Raw genomic sequence first — 22,671 nt, 5'->3', positions numbered from 1 at the left:
TCATTTTCTTGCGAACTTTAAGAAAATTTGCAGCTTGTGGAACATTTTATTTTTTACTGCCTTTAGTTTTTATCCTCACTCATTAGAATTTAATGTACGTGTCTATTTTTAGTTTTGTTATATGAAGAGAATAATAACGGCATATTACTAACATACATACATAAGTAATTAATATTGTATTTAATTGTTATTAACTCTTTGTCATTTTTATATTTTTATAATCCTGGCAGGGCCAATATGAAATAATTTCATTTCAAATATGTAAACTTATCACATGCACTTTGAAAATATGTGTGTGTGTATGTATATTTATATACGCACTTATTGAATACGTAATATAATTGAATTAAAAAAAAACGAATTATACGAAATATTGAAGGCTTTTAAATTGTTTTTTATTGCATGTAGTACTATTTATTAATTTTGTAAAAAATGAACTATGAATTTGAAATAAAAAATTGCGTTAACATATATTTGTAAAAACAAAAAAAAAAAAAAATATTTTAAAAGAAATAGTTATTAATTTCTAACGGTAAGACTGATAAGTAGAATTCAGAAAAAGCTGTATACAAGGAATGTCCCGAAAGTAAGAGGACTGAGTCGATTTAAAAAAAAATTGATTGAACAAAACCTTTACAATTCTTTAAAAACTTTCAAAATGGGCTCCCTCTGCTCGATGCAGCGCTGCCAACGCGATTTCCAAGCATTGAAGGCGTCACGTAAGGCATTCTCCTGTATAGCCTTGAGAGCTGAGGTGCATGCTGCTTGGATCCACTCTGGCGTCTCAAAAAAAAAAATCGGGATCATACTCAAAGATCTATGACTCGTCACCTGTGATCACGTTATTCTTCCTGGCCCTCCAAGAAGGCCTGGTGTCAGCGAAACACACCACTACTTGCTAAAGCAACATCTGGGTAAGCCTGCTTGATCATATCAAATATCTCTGTCGTAGATTTACCGAGTTTCACACAGATTTTATTCGCGTACCTCTGCTCTAACGAACGCTGCATTTTCGACTTGCACCACTCACAGAAACACGTCGCGCGAAAATGTTTGTCCTGACTCTCCAGGTGCTCGGAGACAACTGACCAGCCGCTCGTTCGTTAGCTAGGAACGCCCTCTACCGAATCCAGTCGGTGCGCACACGGTCCGAAGTACAGTGGCGGTGGAAGAAAATCAGTTCTATTCCTTTCCGGACAAACCCTGTACATTTTGAAATTTTTAATTAAAATGGATATTGGCTTGGAAGTTGAGACGTCGCTTGTCCTATGCACATATAGTGTTATGATTTTTAAAATGTACTCTTCACTCTATGAGTTTTGGTTATAGTACCAATAACTGCAACCAATTACAATTCTAAAACTTACCGATCTAAACGAGGTTGGATCTCCGAAAGTACAGCCCTTGGCCGGATGAAACTAACTAACTCTCGTATGTATCCATAATTATCTCGATCGAGAAACCTCTCGACTTTATTTTTATAGACAACAGAACATTTGTTAACTTTAATAAAGCTAACTGGGATTTTATCGAGAGGATTAGAAGACTTCGAAAAATCTACGCTTCCTTCAGAACTGAAGAGGTGGACTATGAACTACCTGAGGGGTCGACAATCATCCGTACTATTTCGAGTAAAAACTATAAATTGAGAAGAGTTAAACAGGGAGTTCCGTAGGGACCCCAAAAGTACAGATCCGCAACAAAAATCTCAATTCGCTAACCTTCAGCATATGTGGAAAAGACAAGGAAACGTTGCTGGCAACATATAAGGCATTCGGCCGGTCGGTCCTTAACTACGTCGCACCAATATGGTCGCCTAGATGCAGTGAAACGCAGACAACGCGGACTACAACGGGAGGCCTCTTGATGTCTCCCATCGAACACCTGCACGGTGAGTGCCGTGTGCTCCCAGTTAAGTAGCATAATGAACTCCTCTCTAAGTAGTTTCCGCTGGAGTGCTTCTACAGAAATCATTTCGGTAGTACACTAGAACCAGTATCAACACTACCAACAACGTCAGCCTTGAAATCCAACGCAGGATATCTCTTGCCAACAAGTGCTACTTCGGACTGAGTAGGCAATTGAGAAGTAAAGTCCTCTCTCGGCGAACAAAAACAAAACTCTATAAGTCACTCATTATTCCCGTCCTGCTGTATGGTGCAGAGGCATGGACGATGACAACAACCGATGAGTCGACGTTACGCAACAAACTTCAGACTTGCACTGACTGTCATTCACAATGGAGACATTAATACCTTCACCACCTCATTCTCGGTAAATGGCGTACATGGAGTCAAACCACCACCCATTGCAGACAAAGAGCTCGAGTTGCCGCAAGAATCAAGAGTCACCCTTGCGCAGTTTCGTTCTGGATACTGTAGTTGGTTAAACTCCTACTTATCCAGAATAGACCCGACATATGAAATATATGACCAGCGTGCAACGAGTCTCCGCATGACACTAATCACTTCTTTGCATGCCCTGCTAACTCTGACACCTCTCTCGCTAAGGTCCGACCCAGTATGTTTCCTGGAATTACCGTTGGATGACCTCGATGACAACTTTTTTAATCCTTATCATCCTAACGTGGGCTAAGTAACCGTTACAACAACAACAAACCAATAGTACTTCATTACATTCCAATATTAATGATAATTCAAAGAGTGTCCGTTATTTCACTGAAGTGAGTTCTAAATATATAAAAAAATAACTCAAATACTTTTGAATTTATTGTTTTGAAACTTATATAATATTTAAAAAAAGGAATAAATTTTTTAACCCAAAACTTACCCTTAATTTCATGCGAAGAATATCTGCTGTGTGCTGATCTCTTCGAGCTTAATGGCAATCCTCCCAAAAATATTAAAAAATCATACTTCAATATATTTTAAATATACAGATGCAGCAATTATTTATTTTGTTTAAGGTATGGCTTCTTACAGTACCCAGTTACAATTTTGTTTTAGCTCTAATTTCAATTTCAGCTTTAAATACAATATATGGGGTTTGTCTGTTAGCATTTACTTTTCACATTTTCTTTTAAATTTCAATTTTCAATTTATACACATATTTTCCGCTAATCCAGTGTCTGTTTTAGTATTTCAACCCTAGCGAATACTTTCGAGGTAACACTCGAGAGCCAACTAGTTCCCTACTATCTACAAGCAGGGTCCGCTGCTTTTGTGTCTTGTAGTGGTCTCAAAGTTTCACGACATTTTAGAATTCATTTTTATTATAATTTTTATTTTTTATAATTTATTTTTTTATAATTTTTATTTTTTATAATTTATTTTTTTTATTTTTCAATACAGATTTATTTGAATAAATTCTCATTATTTTTAGAAGCTACTGCAGCTACACATGAAAAAGCTTTGTTTTTATTGTTTTGTATATTCTTTTACGATTTTGTACGCTGTAAATTTGCTTAAAATATTTTACAGATTTGTGTATGTGTAAGCCGAAAGCGCTGGAAATTTGCTACAAATATTTTTTTGTTAAAACAATTTTTAACTCACAAATATTTTTTTCGTAAAATGAAATTTGAAAAAATCAAAAATTCTTAAAAAAATAATATCGTCGGTACATATGTATTTGGTTGTGTTGAATATGCTCGCTTATTGCTTCAATAGCAGTTAGTTACTTAAAAAATATGGCATTTTTCAGCATGAAGCCTTTTAATATAACAAAAAATAATTTTCGAACAAAAAATAATTAAAAAAAAATATTTAATAATTATATTGTATAAATTATAAGTAAAATTATGTTGTAAATAAAATTAACTGTTAATAAATATGTATTTTTCATGCTGTGTATAAAAATATCGAAATATTTAAAATATGAACACTTTCAAGAGAGCTTGACTGAGGAAAACGTTCCCTTCGCATCAAATCGCGTGATCGTTTCTTAGAGTAGCGCTGCACTGTCGCAAGTAAGTGTGTGACTTTTTATCGCTTCTTAATTACTTCGTTTTTTATTATAGAAATTAGTGGTATTCGAAGTTCTTGTTCATTTTTGAATATTTTTTAATTTCAAATAAATTGATTTTTTTTAACTTTTAATAAATTGATTTTTAATAACGGTCTCTTCATTTAAATATGAAACTACCTTTTTCAGCAACGAAATGGTCAATTTCGAAACCAGTTAAAGTTTTCCATGCCAAAACCGAAGCCATTAATTCAGTTTGCTTCAGAAAAATTTAATCGCACCGAAATTCCGAGCAGCATTTCCATTACTTTTAACAAATATATAAACATATGTACTATCTATATCCTCACCTAAAATGCAAAATAATGTAACATTACTTTTCATAAGTTTACAGGCGGAGCAAAAGCGATATAATTCAAACCACTCATTTTGTAACCAAATTTGAGTGTTGGTTATAAAGTGGTTATATATTGGTTATATAGTGGTTAATATGCACTCATATTAAAACAAAATTTCAGTTTTTGTTATAAAGTGGTTATATATTGGTTATTATATCTGACAGCGATTTTCGATTGTTTTTGATGATGATTTGTTTTTTCATTTTAGGTGACTATATAGAAGTTTTTTGAACAAACCAGAAAACAATATGGTTTAAAATCAAAAAATGCTCCAAGTTTTAATTTTTTTTATAAATTTAAACTTTTGACACGAGTTCATCTTTGCATTAAGAAATTATAATTGTTTCATTGAAAAAAATTTTGTTTTTAAAGATTTGTGTTTGAAAAATACCGTTCGCTCGAAGACTTATTTTCTTTTATAAATTTAACTTTTGATACGATTTCATCTTCGCTTCAGGAAACTACAATGATAAAAATTTTTATTTTTAAAATTAATTTTTTTGAATAAATACCGTTACTAGAAATGAACGAAGCTTTAATTTTTATAAATTTAAAATTTTGAAATCGTATAATCTTCGCTTTAAGAAATAACAATTCAATGAAAAAAATTTTATTAAAGTTTTTTTTTTTTGAAAATACCGTTACTAGAAGCTCGAAGTTTTAATTTTTTTTTATAAATTTAAACTTTTCATACGAGTTCATCTTCGCTTAAGGAAATAATAATTCTTTCAATGAAAAAATATGTATTTTTAAACCTTTTTTTTTTTTAAATTCGAAGCTTAATTTTTTTTTTAATTTAAATTTGATACGAGTTCATTTTAGCTTTAGGAAATAATAATTCTTTCAATGAAACAATTTTTATTTTTAATGTTTTTTTTTGAAAAATACCGTTATAGAAGCTCCAATTTCGAAAATTTTTTATTTTCAAGGTTTTTTTTGAAAAATACCGTGGCTAGAAACTGCAGCATACGCTTTAGATCATTCATTGAACATTAGCCACAATTAACAGTTATAAAAGATGGGCACATACTAACGCCGCTACTAAAATCATTAAAAATATAATAATAAATTGAACAATTAATTTAGCAATAAATTAGCCTTAATAACATCTTGTGTATTTTAAACATAGTCAGCATACACGTATGTACATATATTAAATATATAATTAAACACATATCACATTCAGAAACTATTCAAAACACACTGCTGAAAGTGCTTAAATTGCCTTTTGGTCTATAATTCGGCTAAAGCTGCATTAACATTTCATACACATACACATACAAATACAAGATATATAACTATATAAACACATATGTAAGTATGTAAAACTAAAACAAGTAACTTAAACGTTTAAGAGGACTAGCGTCGATGAATTGCAATGAAATTTTGTCTTATATGCTTTCATTAACCGTTATGCAAGGTTGCCTTTTGAGCGGTTTTTGGGATTTGAATTCTTTGTTTGTTTGGCTGTTGGCTGTTTTCTAGTTTTTTGTTCTTTCATTTCGCTACATAAATATAATATGCAATATTTTCGATATTCATACATACATACATATATCTTTTGTTTATAAAATAAATTAAGCTACATAACATAACTAGTGTGCGTGCGGAATATAGTTTTCTTAAGACTCTTTTCTAACGTCGCGTATATTTTATGCGCGCATTTCCAAATGCAAGCTACATACATTGAAGCATGTCTGAAATAAGCAAAGCATTTGCAAGCCAATCGTCTTTTACAGTTATAAGTTATAGCAAGCGTGTCTGTATGAAATTTCAATAAAATACAATTTCACTTAAATATTTTTGCACTAATTAAAATTGCGGCTTCACACCACTTTTTTGTTTGCTTTTGTATTCCTTTTGGTTTTCCATTATTACTTATAAACATTTCTGCTTTGCATATAGTCGAAAGTCGAGTTTGTTCTTCAAGGGTTAAACATATCGTATGTATGTAAATGCATCTTATATATACTATATAAATAAACACATACATCTACATTTGCTTGTATGTGTGTATTTCGACTCGTTTTAAGTTGGTTGGTAGGTTGTGACACGAGCGTTGCTACGATTTGGACAGTCACAAACAACAACAATTATATATAGTAATATGTGGCAACTACATATTAGCCAAAATATAACTAACTGTTAAGAGAAAGAAATACTTCCTTTACATTTGTTGTTGTAGTGCAAAAGATTATTTTCGAAACAATTGAGGGGGAGTTGAGGAGCGTCTTAATGCAACATTTTCCTTAATTCTTCATACATAACCACATATACATATATGTATAAATATATGTATATACTCTATGTACATATGTACTTTATAACCATGCAACTGCATATAAGTGGTTGTTTTTGTTTACATATGTATATACATACATATGTATATATATACTTCATATTTTACTACATGTATGTGCACTTTAGGCCATCAACAACTCCTCGTGCAGTCCCTCAACATCCAGCGATTTGTTCGACTTGAACATGTAGTTGCTGTCGCCTTGGCTGGATCCTTGCGATTTCGAACTCGAAGTCATGTTGAAGAGATCGTCGAGGTCCTCACTGCGCCGGTAGCTGTTGGTAGACAAATATAAAAATACAGTTAGCAATAATCGGACGCATAAAAATGAAAAGCTTTTTTCGTGATTTAGCTAATTTTATATTTTAAGTACATAAATACATATGTAGGAAATGATTAGCGTACTTTCGGTTTTGCTACGCTTCTTTAAGAATATGTACGAGTATGCATACATTTATGTGTGAGTGTAGCTTCAAGCAAAACAAAATGTTCAATAATTAATTAATTTTTTATACTCAATGCATTTTTTTAAGGACTCCAGATATATCTAGTTATAACGGTAATTTATAGTACTCGAACTATATATATAGATATTTATTTAGTCTCATTCTTTTCTTATTTAAACTAAAAACTAAGGCGAAGAGACCATATCATCTGATTTATTGAGTCGTGTTAATATGTGACATGGTGCAACCCAAGGAATCTTACTAATACTGTTCACTTAATCTACTTTAATTGACTTGACTTGACATCTAGATACCACACCTATGCTGCTCCTAACTTCTGGATTACTTATCGGTAATTCGAAGAAGAGCTTGAGAAGCTGGCTGACACGGGTAATGCTCGAAAATTCTACGAGAAGATGCATCGACTACCGGAAGGTTTCAGTACCAGAATATACTCTTGTGGGACCCAAAATGGTGATCTAGTGGCTGATGTTCAAAGCATACTGAAGTAATGGAGGGGACACTTTTCAAGCCTGCTAAACAGCATTGAAAGTGTAACATCTAGAGATGGCGATCCCCATTCCCCAATCGATGATGATGATGGCATAAATGTTCCATTGCCAGAATATGTGGAGGTTTGAATAGCAATTACCCGTCTGAAGAACAAAAAAGCGGCGGAAGCCGATGGATTGACGGTCGAGCTATGCAAATACGGCGGCGAAGAACTGATAAGGAGCATGCATCGGTATGCAAGATATGGTCGGATGAATCTAAGTGTGCTCTGACCAATCCATAAAAAGGGGGACTCTACAATCTGCGCCAATAAGCCTCCTTAATATGGCATATATAATATATAAGGTCTTATCGAGCGTAGTGTGAGGAAGACTGAAACCCACCGTCAACAAACTGATTGGACCTTATCAGTGTGGGTTTAGACCTGGAAAATTGACTAGATTTTTACCATGCGCCAAGTCTTCGAAAAGACCCGTGAAAGGAAGATCGACACATACCACCTCTTCGTCAATTTTAAAGCCGCCTTCGACAGCATGAAAAAGAATTGCTTCTATGGCGCTATGTCTGAGCTTGGTATCCTCGTAAAGCTAAAACGGCTGCGTAAACTGAGGTTGAGCAACATCAAAAGCTCGGTCAGGATTGATACCAAGTGAGGCCGTTTAATACCTACTACTACTACTAGTGCTACTTTGTATTCAGTACGCGATTGAAAAGTAAAGTTCTCTCTCGACAAAGAAAGACCAAACTCTACAAGTCCCTAATCATTCCCGTCCTGCTATCGACTATCCCGTAGTTGATGGTACGTTGAGCTGTACGAGATATACGGCGACATTGACATAGTTCAGCGCAACAAGAGGCAGTGGTAGCGCTGACTAGGTTATGTTGTCCGAACGGAAGAAAACAATCCAGCTTTGAAGGTTTTCAAGAGGTGAAGCTTACACATTTTTTAGAACCATTGTTGACAGATTAATTTAATGTTTAGGTCGGTCTTGAAAAGGATAGAATAAACCACGACTGCTACTAAAAAGGTTGAAAGAGATTGTTGCTTAATTGAGAAAGAAATCACTTCATCCATTTTTCATCCTAACTTTTTAAATTAAAATATAAAAGGGCAATCATATTTCAAACTTTACTATTATTATATTTTACCCTGGATGGTGCCACCCGAAAATACTTTGATTTACGAACAGCATACCTATCATTAGTTTGAAGCGAACTGCAAGAAATAGTGTATTAAGAAAGTGCTTATGAGTGGTGAAAAGTGAACTCACAGCTGTGGTGACTTTGAAAAAAGAGGTGTGCAAGTTGAACGCAAGGGAGACACTGACAGTTTGGGGATTGAAGAATTGTGAATAATTGACGGGACAAAAGACAAGAATGTTATGGACTAGTGTTACATACATACATATACTGAGAACATGTATATTAATATACATACTATGTGTAAATAGAACAGACAACTTTGGAAGACGTAAATTTGGATGATTTCGAAACATGAATAAGACGTGTCACATCCCTTATGGCCAATATATAAGTATGTGGTATGGAGTTACAATATGTATGTATGTATGCATTTTGGACGTCACTTCCATAACATTTATTTTAATGCACAACAAATTTGTGTTTTAGAAATATGAATTGCACTGGACAGTAAAGATTGAGAAGGCGGACTTAAAGGTAGTTAATATTAAAATCGATAGAAACCTTTTTTAGTGAGTAATTTTCTCAAGTTTGTGTTTTAAAAACTTTTTGTTTAAACGAAAATACATTGACGGCCACTGTTTATGTCGCGCAGTGTGCGATTTGGTATGTGTCCATCTGAAAAGCCAGAACCAGTAATATTTACAACTCCGTTTTAATAGTAAATGCCAAAATATTTGCAAAATGGAAGCAGCTATTTTTATACCCAATACATAAATGCAAAGAGGTATTAGAAAAATTTTCAATTGATGGTTCCCTAAATAACGGGAAACATATGATTCAAAATTATGGGAAAGCGATAAGTGAGGAATTATTAATTTGAAGTGCAACAAGCCCAATACGTAATCACCGTGCCTAACTGCTAGCCATGCTTACTAAATCTTATCTACTTAATTCGTTTTTTGAAAAGCTTGGAGTGTAGCGAATCGAACAAACAACTGGTATAAATCAATGTAATGTTCAATGTTCAACCAATGTGTTAAAGTTTCGCACAAAGCACTCGGTAAATTGTCCTTTCTTTGCATTGGGTATATATGTACGGTTTCGACCGAACAGATTCTTAAGTCCCCATATTTTATTAGTAAATTATTGAATAAACAACTCGGATTTGGGCATACAAATGCATTAAATTTCTAGCATACGCTTTTTAAAATTAATGTATAAAATACTCACTCAATTTTTAAACCAGGCGAAACAAAAATCTTTGCCCCAAAATAATAAGGTTAAGTTTAAGTTTTGATATAAAGAGTATACTACACGCCGAACGTTATACACAATTCTAATTCCTTGCTAATTTTAAAAGCTTATATATAAAGCTCTTTTATTTGTATTTTTTTAGAGCTTTCGGACAACTTTTCAGCTTTCACCTAAAGGGGCAAAAATGAAATTATAAAATTATATAAATATAATTTCCATTTGAAATACTTAAAGCTTATTCAATTAATATATAGGGTAGTCGAAAAAGTCTATTCGTATTTCTAATCAGACTTCAACTTATTTTTTTACATTATAAATATACCAATTTGGTCGACCACTTTTTGCCATTTTTCGGTTAGAGACATTATTCCATCAGTGTAAAACTTTCTGATTTTTCGGCGAAAAACTGCGACAAGCAATTTTCACAGGCTTCTCATGAAGTCAACTTTACTTCATTAAGGAAGTTCTGCATTGATCGAAACAAATGATAGTTCGATGGTGCAAGGTCAGGGCTATACGGTGTATGCATCAAAACTTCCCACCCAAGCTCTCCCAGTTTTTGCCAAGTCATCAAAGGAGTGCGTGGTCTAGCGTTGTTCTGATAAAAGACGAAGCCCTTTCTGTTGATCAGTTCTGGCCGTTTTTTTTTCGATTGCTTGCTTAAATCTCATCTGTTGTTGACAGTAAAATGTAGAATCAATCGTTCGACCAGGCTGGAGCTGCTCATAGTGGATGATTCCTTTTCAAACCCACCAAACACTCAGCATAACTTTTCGAGGCGTCAATACCGGCTTTGCGACCATTTGTTGAGCTTCACCACGCTTTGACCATTTGACTTTTTCGTACATTTCATTAATTTTTCATCTCCTGTTACCATTCGCTTCAGAAATGGTTCGATTTTATTTCGTTTCAGCAAAGAATCGCAGATGTTAATTCGGTCCATTAAATTTTTCACAGACAATTCATTTGGTACGCAAACATCGAGCTTCTTTTTGTAGCCAGCGTTTTTTAAATGGATCAAAACCGTTTGATGATGAATCTCAAGTTCCTTAGCGATGTCATGGCGGCTTATGTGATGGTCCTGGTCAATATTTTCCATAATTTCATCGACTTTTTCAACGATAGGTCGACCAGAGCGAGATGCATCTTCCACATAGAAATTTCCAGAACGAAAGCGAGCGAACCATTTAGTGCTGTACGAACTGATACAGCATAGTCTCCGTAAACTGCAAAAATTTCATTGGTGGCTTGCATGGCAATCTTCCCTTTTTATACAAAATTTACCGAATTTGATCATTATTTTCACTCATTTTTCAACAGCTGTAAATTTTTTTCAACTCCTCGAATTTAATTTTTTAAATTTAAATGAAGCTTAAAATCTCACCTTTCCAACACTATATGGTATGACACAATGTGATTGGTAGCACTGGCGTTATACGACTGAAACGACATCTATTTACAAAATACGAAAAGACTTTTTCGACCACCCAATATTTTTAAATTTAGTATAACTCTTTAGGTCAATAAAAAAACTTTAACTAAAAACACAATTTTTTGGACTTTTTTTCAAAACAAAAATTTGATCTCAAGAGACCAAAATCTTCATAAATATGAAACTTTTCTGAAACAGATTTCTTTTAAATGTCACAGTAGCGAATTTCTATCATAAATGCTTATTTTATTCTTTTATAGCCCCACTGATCCCTGAGAACTTTTTGGTCCTAAAAACTTACATTAAAATTAAAATTTTTGTTATTCTCTCACCTGCTCACTGGACGACTATAGGTAGACAATGCAGGACTGGCTGGATTGTTGCTATTGTTGCTTTCATTGTCCTCACTCTCCTTATTTGTGTTGCTGCTATTGTAGAGATCGCAGTTGTCCAAATAATCGTTGCGTAAATAGGTGTCGAGTTCGTTTTCGTTCTCATCATTGTCAGCATAGTCTTGTTCATTGTCTTGATCTTGCTGCGATTCAACCATGCAAAGCCACTGTGAATTGTGATTGCGGAACTTTTCAAGCTATAAAATATATAGATGATTAATAAAAAAATTAGAATTGATAAAAAATTATAATTAATAAAAATCATATAAATTTATATAATGAAACCAAAAAATTTGCCCTTTACTTAAAATAGTACACATAAATAACATTTCCGTTTCCGTTTTCCGTTTCTATTTTCTAATTCAGCGCACCACTCACCTTGATCCGTTTGGCCCACTCACTGTCACTGATAGCAATGATGTCGAGGCAATAATCGCAGACTTTACGTATCTCGGCATTCTTGTCGTGCATCAAATCGATCAGATACGCCGGTGATTCAGTCTCTTTGATCATATATTCGCGTGTGCTTTCGTGTCGTAAAATCTGTTGGAATACGAAAATGATCTGTAAGACAATTTCGTCGTCTTCTTGTTTGGCCTTCAGCAGCTCGATCAACGAGAGCACAACCTTTGCGCGACAGAACAGCAACGCACAAAGTTCGTCATGTGCACAGGTACCCAAATAAACAATCGTATCGAGTACCATATCGTCCAATTTGGCACCGGGCACAAGCACATCCCTTATCCAGGGTATTAGTTGGAAGTTCTGCAATATTTGTGAGTAATCCAAATCGGCTAGCGAGAGATTACCTAGTATACCAAGACATTCCACCACAAACGATTCATCCTCGCAAATTGTGAGTATGCGCGCCAGATCGCCGACATAGTCAATAAATTTTGGTTGCAACATTTCGTGCTGTGAAAGATTACGCAGCAGTTTCATTAGTAGTGAGTCCTGATATTTGAAAGCGCGATCCATTAGATCATGCAGCCGATTGCCTTCGACCATGATTTGTGCATTACGTTTGTTCAGCGATAGATTGATGCAGAGTGCGATGAGATCGAGATCAACCTTGCTATTCAGATTGAGTATTATGGCATCGGTGGCCATTTGAACACACTCAGTGTGTGTGAATAAGCCTTTAACCTGAAATGGCAATACGTTAATATGGATTAATTTATATTTTTTGGAAACTATAAGCTCTTGCACTCACCCAATCATCTAAGCTCATGTGATAGAGTATCTTCATTGCGATGCCGTGGTGTTTCTCATCATTGATGAACATCACTAGCTTTGGCAGGTAACCAGCACCGACCATTTTTCGTCGCAACACACCATCAAATGATAAATTGAAGACCAGTTTCAGTGTCACTTGCGCCAAATCGGTGTGGCCACTTTGGAATAGGCGTGGCAATTTGGCAATGACATTGAACTCGCCCATATCATCTTTATTGTCACGTACGATAGATAACTTCTTCAGAAATGTTGTCACTAACATTAAGAGATCGATATTTTGTCGATCCAATGTTTTGACGAGCATCTTCACGATGTGCTTGCGTCGCATCTTTTCCTCCAATTTAATATTCTCGGCCATATTAAGTAGCAGGTAGAAAGCAACACGTAACAGTTGCTCTTGTTTCTTAGCAAATACTTTTAACTGCTTATTCAGACGATCGATCTCTTCTTTCTTTACCTTTGGATCGTTGCGATCGAGCGCCTCATTGCTGGTCGCTTTCATGTCACCGTTCGATGAAATGCCCGAGTCAGGGGTGGCAGCACCGGTGGAAAGAGCCTCATGGTAACTACTGTTGAGTATTTGACTTTTCATCATTGAGGAAGTCATTGAACCGTGGAAACTAGACCAATTTCCAGATTTGGGACGTTGTTTGAGTTCGGGTATGCGTCGACGTGGTGGTTCCATCTGCGTGTAAAGTTACATTTTATTGCTGTGATTTGAGATATATTTTGAACGGTACCGATGTTTCAACTTACTTCCTTTGGTTTTTCCTCATTCATTATATCGAGGAAATCATCAGTGCTGCGGTTCAGTTTCTCTTTGCTGGATTTAGCCGAAAGTGGTGCAGAGGTAACAGGATTCTTTCTCACGTCCAACTCATTCCGCATTGTTTCATAACGTCGCAGCTCATAGTCTATGACGTCCATGCAGAGGGAACCAATCTAAGATAAAAAATGATACCGATGAGAATTGTACATATATGTATTTGTGTTTAAAAATTTTCAAGTATCAGCTATAATTCATTTTGAGAGAAAGAAGTTTCTCAAGTGTTTGAAAATTTATTTTACTCACCTTATATTGCACAATAACGGGATGAAATTTCGTATAGGTCGAAAAACAGAAAAATATATATATTATATTTGTGGATAGATCTAAGCTCTTGCGCCAATCCTCTCGCAATACGCGCGATAAAGCGCTCAGGCAAGCCTCTGAAGTACCAGAAAAACAGTTAAATTAATTTTTTTAGTAAAATCTATGAACCTTATACACAAACCATTTTTCTCCAGCTCTTCCAGATTGTCAGGGTTGCGTGCCACTTGCAGGATCATTGCTGAACCACGTATTCGTTCACTCAAGTCCTCGTACAACAACTCCACATATTCATCAATATTATTGATGGAGACATCTGCATTGCTAGCTGGTGTTTTAGCGGGCGAAAGAACAGCAGAGGCTGGGTTCGCCTTGCTGGCCGGTGTACGCTTTCCCGATACAGCCGACCGATGGTGACTGTTATTGTCAGCGATGTCTAAAGGAACAATATTTAAACATTGAAGATAAGTTATTTATATATGTATATATATATACTCACCTGCACCAGCATTGTCTTTTCGATTCTTCAGATAGAATATTATCTGTTCCACATCCGCCAATTGGGATTTGTGTATGAGATCACATTTGTCCACGACTTCTCGCGCCAATGCGGCTGGATCCGTCTTCGCGTTCAACGAACGTAAGCGTATAATTTTCTGACAATTCTGTAAATATGGCAAATTCGGCATATTTCGTTCAATAATTCCAATACTAAGCAATTACTACATGCATGTCTACTAAAACATTATTAATTTACGACTGAAAAGGCGAAAATAGCTTTGGTTCGTTGGCACCACAAAACCACCTCAAAGCGACCGTGGTCATTATGGTGAAGGTCAAGTTTATGTGTAATTAATGGAGCGAAAATATATCAATAATATTTGTATTTGCATATTGTATTTGTGTGTGTGCACATTATTGGTAGTTGCTTGCAATTTAATGGGCAATTAGGCTTAAGTATGTGTACTGGAACTAGTTTCCGTTTGACCCCAAGGAATGCGTTTATATTTTATTCAATCTACTACTAGAGCTTTAAGATAAGAAAATGTTGTCTATTAAACACAATTTTCTTTGGATTTAGTATTTCTGCATATATTCTGCAAAATTTCTGAGACATTTAAAATCGAAGTAATTGTTGCTATGTATAAAGGCAAGGTACTCTTCATTGAAAACTATCAATGTAAAAATCGACTTTAAAAATGGTTTTATTGAACACCGAAACTTAAAATTATTTTTCACACAGAGGAAACTGATAAAATCGGCCGTTAGTGTTAGAAAGCTGAATAGTCAACGTTATTTGTAATAGTCACTTTAGCTAATGGGTTTTCCACTTTGTTGGTAGTACAACCACCTACAGTCTAAACCTATACGTATAATCACCCCTTCAAAGTTCTATAGTTTATTGTGATGACATATGCAATGCGCACACACATATCAACTAAAATATATTCATTCGATTGGGGGCAATCAATCGGTTAAAAGAAACCAGCTCAAGTACAAGAGAGAATTACATGCGCCACCATATTTACTTTCTTCGCATTTTTGTTGTCGACATTGTACTAGAATGTATTTTTTCTTCTAACAAGCGAAGCAAGAACATAGTTCTTAGGTAGGTACAATTGCTAAAAAAATTCCATTAAGGAATTTGTGTTGTGAAATAATAATCCTAACCTTATACGTAATAAACGGCATTGAAATATTTTGGGCTTTTCTATTTGTGAACAGTTATTCTATGATTGATTTTTGTATTTGCTACTTTAATGCGTTCACGTGTCAAGGTTAAAATTTTGTGAAAGTTGTCCTTCCTTGTTTTTCATGACTGTCTCTTCTTTGCGAGATAAAGGCCGAAACATCTTGGTTCGAAGAGATTTAGCCTTCCAGATATTATTTATAAAGAATTAAAACCTATAACTTTTGCGAGGGTCCTACAATTTTTAAGATACCTGCGAAATAACTTTTGATAATTATGGACCGTAAATGATCTCCATGCTCCGCCACGCATATGCGACACCTAATTTGAAAATTATATTGCGGCCTTAAGGGTTGAAGTCGGGATTGCCTCAATCATCGACTTAATGGAGTGCTTCAATTCAGTCAGATTTCTGTGCATTGTTTTGTACACTTCTTGCTAGACATAACCCCATAAAAAGTCGGGTGCAGTCAGGCCAGGTGACCTTGGAGGAGCGCAGGGGAAAGTGGAGTTTCTTAAAATTAATTTGTTTTTAAATTTTCGTTGGGGCTCCGCAATAACCGGTCTGGCTATGTGGGCAGTTGCTCCATTTTGCTGGAACCAAACGATATTGAAAGGGATACGTGGTGTACAGTTTCGGGTAAAAAAACTCAGTCAACATCTTTAAATAACAGTGTCCTTTGATAGTTACTCTTACACCGTTTTCATCAAATAAGTACAGCCCGTTAAGACACCTTCATGTAACTGCGTACCACAAATGGCTCTTTCTGGGTGAAGTTCCGTCTCGTGAACTATTCTGGATTTAATTCCTTCCATATACGGCAATTTTGCTTTCTTATATTTTCGTTTAGTTCAAGGCCTATGATCAGACATTAACCGGCAGACTATCATGTTATTGTCTTCTTCGGAGAGTTCAATCTAGTTTTGGTAAAATTCCAGGCGAATAGGCAAGTTTAGAGAGTTTAACCGGCTTGTTATTTGAGCTTTTTACGGAAACAGGTTTAAGTCGTCATGAATTACTCGTTGTAATAGCCGTCTGCGTTGCGGATAAGTTGCAAGTCGAGACTCTTGGTTTTACCTGAGTTGACGTTGCAACAGTCGCAATTGTTTCTTGAATACGAACATACGGATCTCGATGGTACGGTCTTCTTGCGATATTTCTAGATTCGGCAAATATGTTTACCAACTTTATAATGGTCCATCTATTTTGGGAGGTGCCGTCAAAACCCTGCCTGATTTCCCTTTGGTCGAAAATTATGAACTGCAAAGCATGGTACCGCTGCACTATCAAAGCACTCTTTACGGTATATCAAGTACACACTTTCTTCCTTTCCTTCCTTCTTATTGACGTAGACTCTTACGCGGTTACAGTCGCGTTAACAACAATGCTCCACTCGCTCTTCTTTTTCGCTGTTTAGTTCAATTTGCAGATTCTAAGTGTAGTCACCTCCTTCTCCACCTGGTCTTTCCATTGGAGTAAAGGTCTTTCTCTTCCTCTGCTTCCCCGGCGAGTACTGCAGGATGGAGCCATATGGCAGTGACCAGAAACGATTTGTTTACATATGGCTGAAACAGCTCACCACTTCCAGTCTTAGACCAAGTAACCTCTTGGTAGAAAAAAAACATCCGTTTGAAAGTGAGCTGAAGTGAGAAGAATCCCTCCCCAGGATTGTGCACTGGGCTTGGGACCCGCCACGTAAAAAAAACACCCCCAATGAAAAGATTAAAACAGCCTCGAATGAGAGCATTAATTTTTACAAAAAATGTATGATTTCATTAACGCTATATGAAGACTATATCTTATTTCATAACCATAACATATCTTGAACTTGATCTATCAATTAAGTCAGCAAGTTTAAATACTCGTGAAATATTGATAAAGAGGATGGCACACTTAATATTCACTAATAATTATCAGTACTTTGCAAGAGTGGCTCGTGGAGTGCAACGAAGTAATCATTTTCAGCGGTAATGCCTAATGCCTTTCAATGTCGGCAGTCTGCTTCCGAAACATTATGCTTGATAATCGGCATGACAATACTGCAGTTGAACTTAAAACTGCCATGCAAAGAAGTCAATGGCACCTAAATACCCGTCGCAATGGCAAAAACTGTTTTTGTAGCCACATTTGCATAATATGCAATAAAATCGCAGCAATAAACAAACACAGCAACATGCATACATACACGTTTACATAAATGCACTTAAGTTTAAATGAATAGGCAAGTGAATGGAAGTTTATACGCAGAGATAAAATATGGTAATATTCTACACGGGTTTTTAGCTATTTTGTGGCATAACGACAGTCGCGTGCACTGACTCGGCGAACTTGTAATTACATTGCCAGATGGATTAGTTTGTATATTTTAATTTTGTTGGTAAATTTTGTCATTTAAACTTTACTGCAATTCGTCATGGCAATAAATGGGCGTGGAAAATAAAAATAAATATGTAAATACGTTTTCATATTTACTCTATGAAGTAGAGCTTGAGTTTTTAGCAAAGAAATTATGATTTAATGTCGTTTTCACTAATTCATTTTATGTTGATAAGATGATATACATACTTGTAGATAATAGGTAAGTAAGGGTAATAGTTAGTTAGTGCCGGAAAATAAAAGTAAAAAATAAGATGGGTCTTATTAGAACCAAAAATTTAGTAGTGTCGAAAATTATATATATAATAGATAGATCTTTATAAAATGTACCTACAAACCGAATTGATATATTTTTTTCTAGATGGGTACAACCAACTCCTCATGCGAGTCGTCCATTCCCCTCAGTTAATGGCGCAAGCATCGGAAAAGTTAAAGAAATACTGCTTGAAAATCATCGTGTTGGTATCAGAGCGATATCACCAAATCTCAACATCTCTAATGGCGACTCAAGATTAATTAATTATAATAATAATTACCTCCGGTTAATGTTTTGGGTATAAATCATGTCAATGCTAGACTCGTACCAAAATACCCGAATGTTTTGCTAAAACGACGTAGAGAAGAGGTGGCAAAAGAGACACTTTACAATGTAACTGAGGACCCTACATTCATCAAATGCATTATTACTGGTGAAAACTGGTGGGTTTATGAATATGATATCGAAAATGTCCAAAATTTTAGCGAATTGCACTTCAAAAATGAGCCGAAACCTAGAATAAAATCCGCTGAAGCCACTGAAGGCCATATGAGACGATATTATGAATATAGTATATGAAAAATTTTATTAATCGATTGCATGCTTATGCTAAGGAGCGTATTTTGAAGCCGATAATAATAATTTGTATTAAAATATATAAAAATGGTTTTTTCGTCAGTCCGGGTCAAATTTGATCAGCTGGTATATTACTGATTTCGTTCAAATAAGAATAAAACACCATATGAGAAAGTTTGATTGTGAATATATTCAGCAAATGTGGACCAAACGAGATTATAGACTTATATATTTCACCAAATTTGGTTGAAACTTGCTATATATCACGAATAGTGTGTGTATGTATATAGTATATTAGATAGTCGAAAAAGTCTTTTCGTATTTCTAATCAAACTTTAATTTTTTTTTTATATTTATAATGAACTTTGGTCAACCCCTTTTTGCCATTTTTCCGCTAGAGACATTATTCCATCAGTGTAAAATTTTTCTGGATTCTCGGCGAAAAACTACCGTTTTTCCGATTGCTTTGTTCAATCTCATCATTTGTTGACAGTAAGATCAATCGTTCGATCAGGCTGGAGCAACTCATAGTGGATTATTGCTTTTCAATCTCACCAAACACTCTACATAACCTTTCGAAGCATCAATCCTGACTTTGCGACTATTTGTTGAGCTTCACCACGCTTGGACCATGCTCTTTTCGCACATTATTGTCGTATTTGATTTTCTTTTCATTTCCTGTTACCATTCGCTTCAGAAATGCTTCGATTTCATTTCGATTCAGCAAAGGATCGCAGATGTTAATTCGGTCCATTAAATTTTTCACAGACAATTTATGTGGGACCCAAACATCGAGCTTCTTTTTGTAGCCCGCCTTTTTTAAATGGTTCAAAACCGTTTGATGATGAATCTCAAGTTCTTTAGCGATGCCATGGCTGCTTATGTGAAGGTTCTGGTCAATCTTTTCCATAATTTCATCGACTTTTTCAACGATAGGTCAACCAGAGCATCTTTCACATCGAAATATCCAGAACGGAAGCGAACGAATTATTGTTGTGCTACACGAGCATCGTTTCCGTAAAACTTTTTGTCATTGGTGGCTTGAGAGGCATTCTTTCCTTTTTTATACAAAAAATTTCAAAATTTACCGAACTTTTTCTTTATTTTCACTCATTATATATATATAATAAATATAGCTATAACTTTTCTTCAGCTTCTCTGAGTTTAATTTTTTTGGTTAAATGAAGATTAAAATCTCACCTTTCCAACACTATATGGTCATATCACAATGTGATTGGTAGCACTGGAGATATACTAATGCAACGACATCTATTGACAAAATACGAAAAGACTTTTTCGACTACCCAACATGTAAAACTTCGAAATCTTGTTTAATGCGCGAGTTATCTATTGAAAAGTCAAAGCAGCAAAGGTTTCGGTTGCTAGACATTGATGTCCGACTTAACCCATTACATTCTAAAAATGCCAAAAGAGCGTTAAAGGATTTATTTTAAGTAGGCATTGAAATGATAAATTATTTTCGAATTGATTAGATCTAATATATCCGATTTAGTCTCTGTTTTAATTATTTTTGCAATTTTAAAATTTTATTCACAATAAAATTTAGTTATTAATAAAAATTGAAGAAAAATATTTATTTTTAAATAAATTTGGTTTTTTTGGTCTAAGGACAACCCTATAATTTCCCATTTTTACAGTGCACTTAACACATTAAGTACCTCTGTACAAATAATGTAGCACACATAACCATATAATAGTTAATATTTAACATGAACTTTGTGTGTGTGTGTGTATGCGTATGTAACTATTTAACATACGTTTCTGGTTACATGAAAGCACTTACTTACTTACATATAAACAAATTCAATTTAATGCATTTTTATGCGTCAATGAATCAACACAAATCAAGTGATAAGTACACAGATTTGTTAATGTGCTTGTACGTGTGTATGTATGCATGCGCATTTAGCATAATGGTTGGACAATTGAAGTGCACTTTGTGCGCATTACCCGTCATTCACGACAATGAAGAGCAGCGGCACCAGCAACTTTTGAAAATCAATGCGCAGACGCATAGGCCCGTTAAACGAATATTTTCAATTTCATACGTACATACATATGTACATACAGAAGTGAATGTGCACGCATAAGTCAATTGTAATTTACAATTTCCGTCAAATGTTGGAGCCACCAAAAAGGGGTGCCCAACTGTCATTTCAATTTACATAAGCTCCATAGCTTTTTGATGGGTCAACGCGTATAAGGTGAATATATACGTGCATACATATATATTTGTATAAATGAGCGTCTGCCTACATAATATGTTTATTTGCATAAGAAAAGTATGGATATGAAGTAACCTGGCTCAGAACAGAAAAAGTGCTCAACTTTTGGTGTGTTGGGTTGTCCCTTAACTTTTGTATACTAATTTGCACATGTCCATACATATATGCATATGTATGTTTTTATGAGTGTATCCATAATATTAAGCGCGGTTTTTTATGCACATTCATGCTTATCTACAAAAACTATTTATAAATGTTCTACGTGATTTTCAGATTCCCTTTCAACAAAAATATTAAGTTCATATTTTTTTTATTAAATTAATATTAAATTCATATTTCTTTATAGTTAAATAAACGAAATGCTGAACCTGCATTCCTAACCTTAGTAGAGGTCGTCATTCGATGTGATTGCAATGACTCACGTACGAAGCTTAGATAAAGCCATTAGTAGAGATCGGCACATGCAAACATGAGTATTTCCTTAAAGCACAGCAAAATGAATAGTAAACACAAAAACTTGTATGTATGTATATATATGTACACATTTTAAGATACATATTGATAATTATAGCGAATTGGTTGCAACAGTTTCTCAGTCCATACACAAGCTATATTTCATATGACTCTCAAATCGCTTTGGTTGATTTTCAAGCCATAATTAATTTCGAAGTTTATAAAATAATGTGTCGTGAGGTTAAATTAAGCTTTACTAAAAAAAGTTCTTAAAAGTTTAGCTTAAATTTAACGATATGCAGTCATTATAAATTAGCTTCATATGTCATATGGCATGGCGGCTTTTTTAGTTTCTTTCTTAAACTTTTAAACAAAACAAGAAAAAACGTTAACTTCGGCTGCACCGAAGCTAATAAACCCCTCACAGGTGCATTTTTTTAGTAACTATGTGTTCAGTTGGTATGGAAACTATATGCTATATTAAGCCGATCTGAACAATTTTTTCGAAAATTATATTACTACCTTAAGCAGTAATCCATGTCAAATTTCATGAAGATACCACGTCAAATGCGAAAGTTTTTCATTCAAACCCTTGATTCCGATCGTTCGGTTTGTATGGCAGCTATATGCTATAGTTAACCGATCTGAACAATTTCTTCCGATATTTCGTTATTTCTATAAACAATAACTCATACCAAATTTCGTGAAGATATATCAAATGAGGAAGTATCAAATTTGATTCCGAGGAGTTTGTATGGCCCATGCTATAGTTAACCGATCTGAACAATTTCTTCATTACATTGTTGCCTTAGAAAATGCAAACTTTTCTGAAGATACATTGTCAAATGTGAAAGTTTTCCATACCAGAAGTAGATTCCGATCGTTCAGTTTGTATGGCAGCTATATGTTATAGCGGTCCGATATTGGCAGTTCCGACAAATGAGCA

The 22,671-nt window shown here is 34.7% G+C and overlaps 1 protein-coding gene across 5 annotated transcripts in view; it reads right to left on the bottom strand.

The window, feature by feature from the left end:
- Nucleotides 1-2,876: 2,876 nt before the first annotated feature.
- Nucleotides 2,877-22,671, bottom strand: part of LOC126760497 (kinesin-associated protein 3) — a 53,433-nt gene continuing 33,638 nt past the window's right edge. For 3 of the 5 annotated variants that reach the window (XM_050476159.1, XM_050476161.1, XM_050476162.1), the window contains 8 exons: nt 14,627-14,792; nt 14,312-14,563; nt 14,110-14,246; nt 13,794-13,979; nt 13,015-13,722; nt 12,180-12,947; nt 11,742-11,998; nt 2,877-6,896 (listed from right to left, as the gene is read on the bottom strand). In XM_050476159.1, the coding sequence (XP_050332116.1) occupies nt 6,746-6,896; nt 11,742-11,998; nt 12,180-12,947; nt 13,015-13,722; nt 13,794-13,979; nt 14,110-14,246; nt 14,312-14,563; nt 14,627-14,792 (2,625 nt within the window). In that variant the 3' untranslated portion in view covers nt 2,877-6,745. Of the gene's footprint in view, nt 6,897-9,284; nt 9,399-9,953; nt 10,148-11,741; nt 11,999-12,179; nt 12,948-13,014; nt 13,723-13,793; nt 13,980-14,109; nt 14,247-14,311; nt 14,564-14,626; nt 14,793-22,671 lie in introns of all 5 variants that reach the window. The other 2 variants (XR_007667207.1, XM_050476160.1) reach the window with 2 other exon arrangements.

This window comes from Bactrocera neohumeralis, chromosome 5 (assembly GCF_024586455.1).
Source record: "Bactrocera neohumeralis isolate Rockhampton chromosome 5, APGP_CSIRO_Bneo_wtdbg2-racon-allhic-juicebox.fasta_v2, whole genome shotgun sequence".
Classification (NCBI taxonomy): Eukaryota; Metazoa; Arthropoda; class Insecta; order Diptera; family Tephritidae; genus Bactrocera; species Bactrocera neohumeralis.
This window is presented reverse-complemented; position numbering and strand designations above follow the sequence as displayed.